We start from the raw sequence: 12,422 nt of genomic DNA, 5'->3' as shown, positions 1-12,422 counted from the left end.
AATCTTTGGGCTTCATTATGCTACAAAGAAGAAACTACTGCTAAGGAAATGAGATTTTATTTTGACTTAAGAATATCTAATTTTTTCTTTTCTCTTTAGTAAAAAAAATGTTATCTATTTTGCAGTATGGATCAAGATAAAGATTTTTTTATCTACTCAGATGTCTGCAAACAATGAAGTAGAGAAAGGAGACAAATTATCTTTCTTGTTACTGCAATTTGGACTATTTTGAGCTTCAGTATGCAGTTTGATTTTTCTTTCAATGGTTATTAATTATGTTAGAGAAGATGTGTGTGTTTTTTCAACTGTTTTTGGGGAGGGAAGGGAGCAGGTGTATTGCATACACATAGTTTAACTGCAGGCTCTTTTGGAAGGTTTTGTTACTTAAAAAATACATATCTTAAGAGCTTCTGAGTCCTGTTTGTAACTTTGCCATCAATACATTTTTTCTGAATAGATATGCACTGTAAAAGAATGCTTCATTTCAGGGAGAGTGAATTTCTAGATATAAAGAGTTGTCTGCTACTCTCTACAGAAGCACATGGACACTGACTCCAGGAACTTTTAAAAGCACAATTTGGCATCCTAAGTTCTGTAAAAAAAATGGTTTATGGTGATCTGACTCATGATCTCAGCAGCAGCAGCAGCAGCAGCCTTGTTCAATTCATTTTTGAATGATGATTGTGGTAAAGTGGCCAAATAAGCCATTTTGAACAAAGTGAAGCACTTTTAGACAGGTTTCTGTGCTTTAGCTCTGTTTTTATTTCTCCTTGTTTTTGCGCTCTCTGCATCTAAGTGTAAAGATACACCAGCCATATACACATCTTATTTCCTGTAGTACTCATTCGTGACAAAAGTAATAACTATAATTACTGTAACTGCAAGAAATACCGGTGTTTTTTTTTTAATCCTTTATTATTCCTAGTTTTTTTGATTGATGTATTAGGTGGTATATGGTTTTTATAGGTTGTTAGGGCTCAGTTCAGCACAGCACTAGGGGTATATGTAACTTTACAGGTGAAGATAGTCCTTTCTATCAGAGTTTTTTGATTGAGGTGCATTCCTGGTTTTATGTGATCACAATTCTGCATGTATATTAGTTTAACGTGTTGTTACATCCATATATCTTAACCAGTGCTTCTAGCTGGATGTTTTTTAGTGCTAATTTTACTCCACACTACCTTAAAAAGTGCATCCTACATTGAATCTTATTTTTATTTACAGAAAATTTCAAGAAGAACAAAAAACTGACTCGATTCTTCATTTGTTTTGAATAGCATTGTTTAGTCAGCTATAAACCAGATGTTGTAGCTAGAAGCACAGAGGCACTAAGCAGGAATGCCAGAGAGAAAAAAAATAGAACTCATTATTTTAAAAAATGGTAAATGTTCCTGTGCCAAATAGCCATTTTACCCTTCATTGTTCTGCTAACCTTTGTCTTTCTACACTGTAAAAGGTTATTTACCCTACACAAATAATTACACCACAAGTGAAAACACTTGCTGCAGTTTTCTCTTTTGTGTATGTGTAGTGTGAGTATTCCAGACAATCTCAGAGAGAGAACAAGTGTTTTTAGATGTGAAAATGTGATTTCAGAACTACAGTAATGAAGTACTTTAATTAAAGTGTAAAATGCCAAGCTACTAATACTTTTCTTTGATACTGACAAAATTTAAGTCAGCATTGTTCTTATGATTGGCTTATTACTACTTTATGTCTTCTTCTTTCAGTGGTATTCTCTGTCTGATATTATTTAAAGAAAACTTCAATTTTTTTCAGCTGCTGGGGCTGAAAGGGGTAGAACCTCCCTGGCAGTATGCATCTCCGTTGAAAACTCCACTTACCTGAAGCAGTTATATTTTATGATTTCCTTTCTTCTGCAATTGTTAACTTAATTTTTTTTTTTTTTTAGGATATTTCAAGAGAGCGAACATCCATCCTTGCTAAATGAGAAACATCAACTGTATAAACCATTACATGTCCCATGCATTCCTCAGAAATTAGTCCAGTCTGTACAGAGTATTAGATTCTCAATGCAACAAACAGAAACAGGTGCAGTGTGTTTAATGATCTTTCTGTGAGAATTTTGGATTATTTTTGTGTAAATGAATGGAAACCATGATAACAAATTTAGTGAGCTGCTCCTAATATGATAGTTGAAGCCAGGCTTTCAATGGAAGTTGGGTACTTACTTGTCTTTATGTTCTGAAAATCTTCTATGTCCGATTCATCTCTTTTCTGTGCAATGAGTAAAGTAACATGACAGGTATACCTCATGCATAGTATCAAAAAAAATCTGAAACATACCTTTAGCACTGTTTGCATAAATACAGTAAATATTAACCAAGTATTTGCAGTAAATGGATTGATACTTTCATATTTTGTGATAATTTTCTTTTAGCTCTCTATTAACAGGAAAACCTATAAGCTTTGCTTGCAAGTTCAGTTTAACAATGCCATGCTTTGGATACTTAATCCTATTAACAGTATTAAGTAATATTTGTCAATTTAGGGAGAGAAGAAAGAGAAAAGCCTGTGGAACTCTCAGTGGCCACTAGCAGTTCCTCCAGCCTTGCAGAAAATTCATCACAGGTATGCAGCTCTCCCACTGGTAAAAACATGAGATTATATAATCTGTTTTATGTGGTTGTTTAAATTTAAACCACTTCAAATATACCTAGTGCTATTATATTTTACATAAAACTTGTTAACACTGTAACCAGTACACTAATCTTGGTAATCTGCTATTACTTGGTAATGATAATAAAAATCTTTCTTTGGTGCCATTTCTAATTCAACTGAAAATATGTATCTTCTTACAAAGTGCAACTGGTAGTAGTTATAGTAAGCATTCTAATGCCAAACTTGGAGTGGACCATCTATCCAATTAATTTTGTATAATAGTTTTTTAAATTTAGAATAATCTTTGTAGATTCACTTGGCTGTATGTAGCAATTTTTTTTTAATTCCAAAGGAGGAACATAATCTCCTATTACTTATTAAATGTCAGCCATCTACTCTATAATGAATGGTTTCATAAAGGACTAAATGTGCAGGGTGCCATAGAGGACTGCCTACTGTTAACAGCTCAGTTCTGAGGCTTAACTAGAAACAAAAATCTGGGCTGAGAGGAATAAAACCATGAGAAGTATTGCTTTGTACATTTGAGGAGTCCACAACTACATTTTCCATCTCTCACCCATAAACAAATAGATCCTATGGCAGTTTTTTGAAAAGGTGGAGTGTATTGCAGCTTAATATCTTAAATATAAAAACACAATAAACCAATCCAGAAACAAGTTGGGGGAACAACTTGCACAGTTAAGAAAACCAGTAATAAAATCTCATTAAGTGCAAGAATGTTCATAGGACCAGTAGATTGTTAAAGTATAAAAGGAGTACTCAGATAAGGTAAGGCCATAAGAGATAAAATAGATAGTTTGCAACTGTGTTTGCTGTGCAGAAGCTCAGGGAAGTTTCTATACCAAAACCTTTCTTTATAAGGGACATCTCACTGGATCTATTTAAAACCAAATCTTAATGAACAACAAAAATCATCAAGTAAAAAATTAACAGAACCAGTTGTGATTTTCTTAAGAATTTCAAGGGAACTGAAGGATGAAGTGGGTGAATCACTAAATGGTTTAGAGTGGAGCCTGTGGTAGAAGAAGCAGCCTTCATAAGATAAGGCAACTTGAAGGGCAATGGCTAGACTGAGTGGAACAAGACCAGGAGAAATTTCAAGCAATTCTGATTTGCGACTGGCTGAGGGAGTTGGACATGATTAGGATGATGGAAGGGCTGTTGTCAGGGTAATCCAGAGATGAAAATGAGAATCTGGGACCTAGGATTGCACTTAGAGAATAGTGGGAAGCAGTGAGTCAAGGTTAAGGGAACTTTAAGAAAGGGTGATGGCAACAAGGAAAAGAAGATGGAGTCTGAGGTAAAATAAAACGATTGGAAGAAAGAAGGTTGCTATGCTTCAGAAAAGGCGTGCTATAAACTACAGGAGTTGAGTGGCAGACAGAGCTGCATAACTAGCCCTTTTGTCCCCCACCCCGAATTGAATTAAATTTGATACTTTTTGCAAATTAAAACCAAACTAGAACTAGCAGCTCCCTGTGAAATAATGTGTTATCTGATGCTGAGGCATAGATTCCTAGTGCCATTCTGCCCTTAAGGCATAAATACATGCTACATATAAGAGTTAGGGCTTCTGATCTGATGAAAATCTGTGAGGCAGGAGTATTTCCATGTTCTCTTCAGTTTTTCAGTCCACAGAGGAGACACTTACTGATGTGCATACTCACTTTGGCTTTGGTGGTGGAGACAGGCCTGGTTCCAGCCCTTTCTGTGTTGTCGGGCAGGAGCAATCTGGCTGCAGTAGTAGAAAACCTGGATAAAGTTTGTAAATTATGTTATGTTATTTGTGTGACAGAAAAGTTAATTATTCACATCTAGTTGTCAGTGCTGTGAATGAGACTTTATAAAAAATGATAGAAGTGGTTTGGGGTATCATGCTGTTAAAATGTAGGTAAAGCAAAGATAGGCAAAAAAGTTTTTATGTCGCCTGACCCCTAAAGAGTGGTTAAAAGAAGGGATTACCACAATCTAAGGAGAAATCAGTGTGATACTGTTGAAATGACAATTTCATATGCTGCCTCATTTGAATTTTTTGCTATGTTTTAGATGGTTATTGACACTGCAGGGACCAATAACCCACAAATTGCCCAAGTTCCATCAATGGCAAGCTTACACAACCAAATGCAGTTCAGGTAAGTTTTCTTTAATATGAAGTAGTTTTCATTCTTGAGATTGAGGTTTATGGAAATAATCTGTATTTTGACAAACAATAATTTTTGTCTTTTAGACTGGTAATTCCTCCAAAGCAGAGGACTTCCAATCAACAGTTTGAGAGTGAAAATGCAGTAATAGGTACAGTACCGCTGTCATTTTTTTTTATAGGTTGTGCTGTTACTGTATGCTGGATCACATAATTATAATAGGGAAAATTCTAGGGGCTAAATTTTCATTCTGGTATTAAGTGGGCCACCATTTGTATTCCTTTTCCACCTTGAATATTTAGTTCAAACTTTGAGTATAGCAGACAGGCAGTGTCCTAATTTAATTGACCTAACTGCTCTGTAATGTGGGATTCATTCTGCATTGACCATTGCTAATGAAAGGAATCTTCCAGCATCTCTTGTAAATCCATGCTTTGGTCTCAAATTACTTGGGTAAAAAGAAATCCAGTCTGAAAATCTGCCCAGAAGGCACTATAAAATGCAGAGAAAAGGGATATAATATACTCAGTAATTTAGGAATCTTGAAGCATCATATTAAGATTATTAAAGATGAAAATTAACTTGAGAAATACATACAGAATGCTTACAGAAACAAAACAGGGTAGTTACAAATACACCTATAGTTTTTGAAAGTACAAGGCACTGAGTTTCAATTTAATTTTTTTTTTCTAATTATACTGCTAATTTAGATGCATGTAAAAAATTGTAGTCTATTTTTTTATAAATAGGATCCTAATCATGTGTTCTGAAACACAGGATCTTAACCCACAGTGCCTGAAAGGCTGCACAGTCTGAAGCTTAGAGCAGAAAGTCTGATAACATTCTTCTCATTTCTCATCCTGACTTTTGCCCAGTTCCTTAAGATACACTTCATTAGTGTCATATGGATGTGCTTTTTATATTGTTTCCACCTGGTTTCTATTGATGGGTATTAGCACTCTCAGAGGGCAATAGCTGGATTAAACAAACATAGCACCTTGGGGAACAATAGCTAGGTTTGAAGAACATACCAAACCATATGAAGCAGCCTAAGCATTGCTTTAACAGTAGGGAGTAAGCAGCAGAACGAGAGGTAACTATCATGGACATAGCCACAAAGTGGGTTATTATGAAAACTACAGTCAGAACACTTCCTTAGTGAACCTTTCTCAAGGATTCTTTCCCACAGTGTAATTTTTATTTATCCATTTAAAATGCTGTTATAATAAAAGCAGTGCTGTCTTTTTTGTATAGCAAACCAAGAGGCCAAATGTGGTGATAAAGCAGAAGATGAGCCAAAGGATTCTTTGTATATACCTCAAGTAAGCAAAGCATTTCATATGTAATAAGTAATTATTTTATTTAGAATAGTCGAAGTATCTTGACATATTTTAATCTATTGGCAAGAGGTAAGTCCCAGAAATTGGCAAAGTGACTCACTGTAAGGCACCCAACAGGTGAGAAGCCAATCAATGCCTTCTGATTACTACTATAGTGATCATTGCTCTTGATCATGTTAGTGTTCTGTGGGTTTTTATGCTACCTTAACAGTAGGCTATTTAGGATGACTATCCTATGTACATCACAGTTTTTGTATAAATTGGTGCATATAATTTTCTTCAGTGTGAGCTGATGAAATGTTTTAAAAAAAATGTTTGCATTTGAAACTTGTTTCCCCCACAGAACTATAGTAAATAGGCTCTGTGCTGGCTACAGCATTTGTATGGCTCCATTGGTACTGCTTTTACTAGCTGTGCCTGAATGTGAGATCAAGCTCACTGTGCCACAATATTCAAGCCAGTTGTGTGTACAGCTTGCATATACAGGTGATATGAAGATGTGGTTTAACACTGGTCAGCAGCTGAGCACCACACAGCCACTTGCTCACTCCCCCCACAGTGGGATGGGGAAGAGAATCAAAAGGGTAAAAGTGAAAAAACTTGTGGGTTGAGATAAAGACAGTTTAATAGGTATAGCAAAAGCTGTGCACACTAGCAAAACAAACTAAGGAATTAATTCACTACATCCCATCTACAGGCAGTTGTTTAGCCATTTCCAGGAATGTAGGGCTTCATCCCATGTAAGGGTTACTTGGGAAGGTAGATTCCATAACTCCAAACACCCCTCCCTTCCTCCTTCTTCTCCACACCTTTTATTGCTGAGCGTTACATCATATGGTGTGGAATACCCCTTTGGTCAGTTGAGGTCAGCTGTCCCTGCTGTGTCCCCTCCCAATTTCTTGTGCACCTCCAACCTACTCACTGACAGGGCAGCATGAGAAGCAGAAAAGGCCTTGACATCATGTGAGCACTGTTCAGCAATAACCAAAACATCCCTGTGTTATCAACGCTGTTTTCATCACAAATCCAAAATATAGCACCATATAACCTATGAACTCTCAGCTAAAACCAGTACACAAGATCGAGTTTGAGATGCTTCTTATCTTCTGGTTGGCTCACTACAGGCTGATGCCTGCAGGCAACTGGTGGAAAAGAATGTCTTTAAAACAATATTGAGTCTGGTGGAAATTGCTCCACCAAATCCAAGAGCTACATTCTCATTTAGCATTTTCTGAGTAAGAGGAATTATCTCAGTCAGCTGAAATATATTCTGATGGTGAAGTCCCTTTTTTTCACTAGGGAGTATCAAGAGGATTCCAGTGTGACTTTAAACATTACGCTAAGAACTACTTTAGAGTGAAATAGTTCTTTTATTCAAAATCAGTGTTTTCAGTTCACGAGTTTCTTTATTTTTTTGGATGAAAATTTTCACACATAGTTTCATTGACAAGGAGTCCATTTTAAATTAGATAAATTAAGGTTACAGTTTTAAGTATGGTAAATATGTCACTGTGAGCATTTAATTAAAATCCTTTTATTTTTCATGAGAATATAAATAACTAAGCATAAAACATATAATGAATATATTTATAGCTAAATGGACTAATGATATTTTGGGAAATTTTATATGCCACAAACATTATTGTATATTTCTTTTTAATAGGACATACACGCATATTTTAAGTCAAATGAAGATAATCCTGACACAGCAGAAGAAAGTGCGGAAGATTTTTTAAGAGCACCTGAAACACCTGAGTTTGTAGGAACACCTAACTCAAAGGGGAAGAAAACTCCGTTCCCTAAAACACCTTCATTTGACTTGTATGATATCAGCTTTTATTTTGAGTTTGAGCAAAGTTGTATTGATGTTTATTGTAAGAGCATTTATGCTGTTTTTGAAAGATACTGTAGTAAGAGTTCTCTAAAAACCTCTTCTGAAAATGTTCATTTTTTTTGCTGAGTTATGCTAGGTAATTTATTAGATTTTCTTCTTACAGTATCATTTCCACTTGAAGCTGTTTTGAAAGAGGGAAACTCTGCTTAGAAATATATGAGACACAAGTTCTTTGTAGCTCCTTTGCTAAAGCAGTTGTCTTTTCCTGCAGTAATATTTGTTACACCGATTTCTATCTTTAAACAGTTTTTCTGGTAAAAGAGTAAGCAATTGGTAAGAACACCACCTCACTTTCCTTTAAAGAGTTGTGTGACCTGTACTGTGTTGCAAGGAGCGATTATTGATAGAAGCTTTGGAAATCTAAAAAAGTGACAAAACAGAAAAAAAAAATAGAACAAAAAAGCTATCTATGCTACTTTTTAAAACTATTAATGTAGTTTCTTCCTTTCTGTCTTTACAGCACTCACAATTTAGGTTGTGAAGAAGGAACATCAAAATCTCCTGCTTTCTTTTCTCTCATGAACTTCTCCCAGAAGTCACCTGGCTTTAATTTATTTGATTCTTCTGTGTTTGGGGCAGAAAATTCATCTGATGAGGTAAAAATGAGTACTTGAGAATATTAAACTTCCACAAAGCAAAATATGCTAAGAAAACAGCATTGACAGTGAATGAGGTTTTTCAGCATGGTTATCTTTGTAGCAAATAATTGTTTTATTAGCTTGCTTAATTTTACATTTGATATCCTTTGAAAATGCTTATCCCCTTTCCTGGTGATCCCCCTGTGATGACTTCTGATCAAGTATGAATCTTTCCAATATGGGCAAAATTGGATCTTGCGCAAATATACAGGTGACTAGATTCACAAGAAGGCTTCTGGTTCAGCGTTGCAATGCAAAACTTTAGGTAGCCTAGCAGAATTTACAACTCACATGCCTATCCTGTGTGGTTTTGTCTTGATGAAGTGGGGAATCAGGTACTTACATCCCACCCCCCCTCCGTTTTTCACAAAATGCAGAATGCTGAGAAAAGGAAGAAAGGACTATCAGGAATATTGAAGAGCAAATATGGATTAGCTATACTTAAATGGTGGAGACAGACAGGCAACTAATTGGAACCTGGAGTGAAATCCAGGTGTTCCTTTTCCTTTGCAGGTTCCCTAGCTACAGTGCTCTAGAGTAATTTTTACTCTGCTGGGCTATTAGGTAGATAATTGGGTATTCAGGATAGATGTGTGTCAGTGCATAGTGCAGTGATTAGGTATCACTGCTGGCAATGTAGATTCAAACCCCATTATGCAAATAAGGGATCTGAACCCAGGTATCTCCTATTTTAGTGGGTGTGCTCAGTCTTGAGGTTACTAGATAAAAGCTGAAGGAGGGAAGAGGGAAAACACTTTTATTTTGTGCTTGGCAAGATATGTGTTGTTGGTGTCTCCTAGCATCAGCTCTGTGTAGGAGAGAATACACCAGTGAGTAGTTTGTGAATTGTTTAGGAATGAGGTAGGTATTAAGTCACCACCTAGTACTGTCAGAACCCATGTAATTTTGTGCCTACTCAGTGGCAGAAACCAAGAATTTACCAGCCTGTAGCAGTCATGTGTGATTCTCTGAAGTTAGATGGGAGTTTTGAAGGACTTAAGTATCTATTATAAATCTAGCCGAAGAACTCTTCTCAGGAGTGACAAGTGGTTATTCTGCTACTCTTTCTTGGCAATATCAGGTCCTACTCAGTAGGCAGTAATTATGCTGTTGCTTAGAGGTTTTCTAAAATGTCACAGAATTAAATAATTTTTAATCTTTTCCATTTAAAAAACAGCAGTAGATCAGATCAGATTTTGGTCTGTTCTCAATCTGATGTTTTTTCCAGAAGAATGGAGGGGAGTGTGTTTGCAGACATAGGTTTCATGGTATTTGCTTATCTCATCAAAGAGTTCACATTGCAACTTTAGGGACTGATATATACATTTAAAAGCAGATTTTTGTGAAGGCTGCTAACATTCACTGGGACAGTGTCTTACTCACCAAAAGCAAATGACCTTTATTACACATCAGCATTAGAGCTTATCTTTTGTCTTTCTCATTTGTTAAATAAAATGGCTGTTTACATTTCAGACAGAGGAAAGTTACTCTGTGGGAAACTTGAACCCTCTGTCCCTACACAAAGATATTGGTAAGTCTGAAACTCAGATATACTTGTGTATACCAGCTGTCTTCTACTTGTACTTGTGTGATTGACAAGCTCGTGATCCTGCTCCACAAGGCAGCTTTGGTTGTCTAAAAGGATGTTCAGTTGTGATATTATAGTTCAGTGGTTTATTGTGTTCTTTTGTGTTTTGACTAGCTTAAATCTTTCCCTGCATGTTTAGCTTCAAATGTATGAGAAGTCATGAAAAAAGAGGTATGAGAAAGAAAGAAATAGGGATAGTGTTAGGTGGGTTTGAAGCAAACTGAGAGGAGCTGCAAAGGAGAAGAAAAATTCAAGTGTCAAAGCTTTTTCACTGATAAAAAGAACAGTTCTTTTAATGCAAAAACCTATAGTACTTGGTAAATACTACTTTTCAACTTAAGGCTACTAGCTTAGTGTTGGAAAGAGTACATCCATTAGGGTTTTTCCTCCCTCGACTAAAATGAAAATAAAGTTTCCATTTCATTAAAGAAATCTTGATAGTAAACTGACTTCCATCAGTTTAAACCATTGGAGGTACACAATGTAAAAATAGCACAAGTGAGAGAGAGGAGAATCAGACTTACAGTATCTGCCACTCATAGTAAATGACCCACACACATTTACACATTCTGATGTGAAATCCTGACTTTACTGAAATGAAAGGCCAATTTTTTGTGATATCAATAAGATGAAAGCTTACTCTTGATCACATGCTTCTCTGAAGGGAACTACTCTTTTTTTTTTTTTTTTTTTGAGGTGCTGCGAGTGCAAAGCTACTTTTTTGAATAATAATGGATGAATATAAGGTTGTATGCATATATAACTGTTGTAGAGAAAAGTGTGTGAATTTTGTGTTACTAAATAGAAATTTCAGGTGTTTTTCTCTCTGTAGCTTTGTTTCTTCAGGTATCTCAATGATTGATTGCATTGTTCTCTAGAGAAGAAAGAATCTGCAAAAATGTATCAGTTTACAAAGATCTCCTCAGTTGCTTAGTATTCAAAACATTTCACCCAGTATATCATGCAGAAGTGTTTTGCTGTTCTAAATCATTCAAGTACTTCACACTTCATTCTATGTAGATTCTAATAATGCCATCCTGGAAGTACCGTTTCCAGTGCAGAAATAAACACACAACTGTAGGCTGACATTCAGTGGGATGTTGGGAGTACAGTATTATTAAAGAAGCATATTACGCTGAGTGCAGTATTCTTTCAGTAAGATTTAATCTAATAATTAATATAATATGTATTCCACATAGGAAGCTTGTTTGGGAAATCAGAAAGTGAGGATGCATTTGCCTTTCCCTTCCCCTCGGAATCGACTTCTCATGCATTTGAAGATGGAAAAGATGACTTTAATTTTCCATTTGCATTTGGACAGGATCAGAGATCATCACGCTCTCCTTCTGTGAAAGGTTTTCATTCTTCCTTACAAAATACAAAGCCATTTACATTCTTTTGAATACCTTTGACATCCTTTTAAATTCTTTTCCTACTTAGCCTTGACAAATGTTTTCAGTTTCTTAAGTTAAAGTACAAAGCATTTCATCTTCTCTTTTCATTTCATGTAAGAATACATTATTGCAATTGCTGCAAGAGCATATGTATGTTCATCAGGCACACATGCTTTGAGATGCAGCTTTTATTTTTCTTATTCATTTTCTAGATATGTTGTTTTCATAAAATATTATGATACACTCTCGCTACATTGGTACTTACAAGCAGCAGAAATATCATTTTACAGTAGTGTGTCAAGTTAATTCAATATCTGTGAGAGAGCATCTAAACTTCTAGATGAGTACTTTCAGCTTCTGATATAAACTAAATAACTTGTGTTAGTAGAAGTACCTGTTTATTGTAGCAGTAAAAGCTGAATTTGAGTTAAAGACAATGTTCTTAAATTAGCTGTTATACACAGAATATTTATAAAACTTTGAAATAAACATTTCTGTTAATTTTTTGTAAAGTTTTGTAGGTATTTCTTAATATCTGAAGTGAAATATGTTGCAATTATAATACTTAACATTTCAACTTCTGTTTTTCTAACTTGAAACACTGAAAGCAAGTTCCTTTTTCTTTATCTAGTATCTTTCAAGAAAAGATACAAAAGCAGACAGTTCCCAAAGTCTAACTGTGGTCAGTACAAGTATATCCACCAGCTCTCCACAAATGGCTTTTGTTATGGAATGGCTAGCTGTGAAGACAATATCAGGGTTAGTCAGCAAGGAATGCTGACTC

General features: G+C 35.5%; 1 protein-coding gene across 1 annotated transcript in view; it reads left to right on the top strand.

The window, feature by feature from the left end:
- C6H14orf39 (chromosome 6 C14orf39 homolog) overlaps positions 1-11,646 on the top strand; it is a 30,770-nt gene extending 19,124 nt beyond the window's left edge. The window contains exons 9-17 of the mRNA XM_075031041.1: positions 1,913-2,052; positions 2,513-2,592; positions 4,690-4,775; positions 4,871-4,935; positions 6,039-6,106; positions 7,788-7,945; positions 8,479-8,614; positions 10,130-10,187; positions 11,444-11,646. Coding sequence (XP_074887142.1) covers positions 1,913-2,052; positions 2,513-2,592; positions 4,690-4,775; positions 4,871-4,935; positions 6,039-6,106; positions 7,788-7,945; positions 8,479-8,614; positions 10,130-10,187; positions 11,444-11,646 — 994 coding nt within the window. The remainder of the gene's footprint in view (positions 1-1,912; positions 2,053-2,512; positions 2,593-4,689; positions 4,776-4,870; positions 4,936-6,038; positions 6,107-7,787; positions 7,946-8,478; positions 8,615-10,129; positions 10,188-11,443) is intronic.
- Positions 11,647-12,422: the final 776 nt, after the last annotated feature.

The sequence above is a fragment of the Buteo buteo genome, chromosome 6, assembly GCF_964188355.1.
Source record: "Buteo buteo chromosome 6, bButBut1.hap1.1, whole genome shotgun sequence".
NCBI classification, from domain to species: domain Eukaryota; kingdom Metazoa; phylum Chordata; class Aves; order Accipitriformes; family Accipitridae; genus Buteo; species Buteo buteo.
The sequence above is the reverse complement of the archived record's forward strand: the minus strand, read 5'-3'. Positions and strand labels throughout refer to the sequence as shown.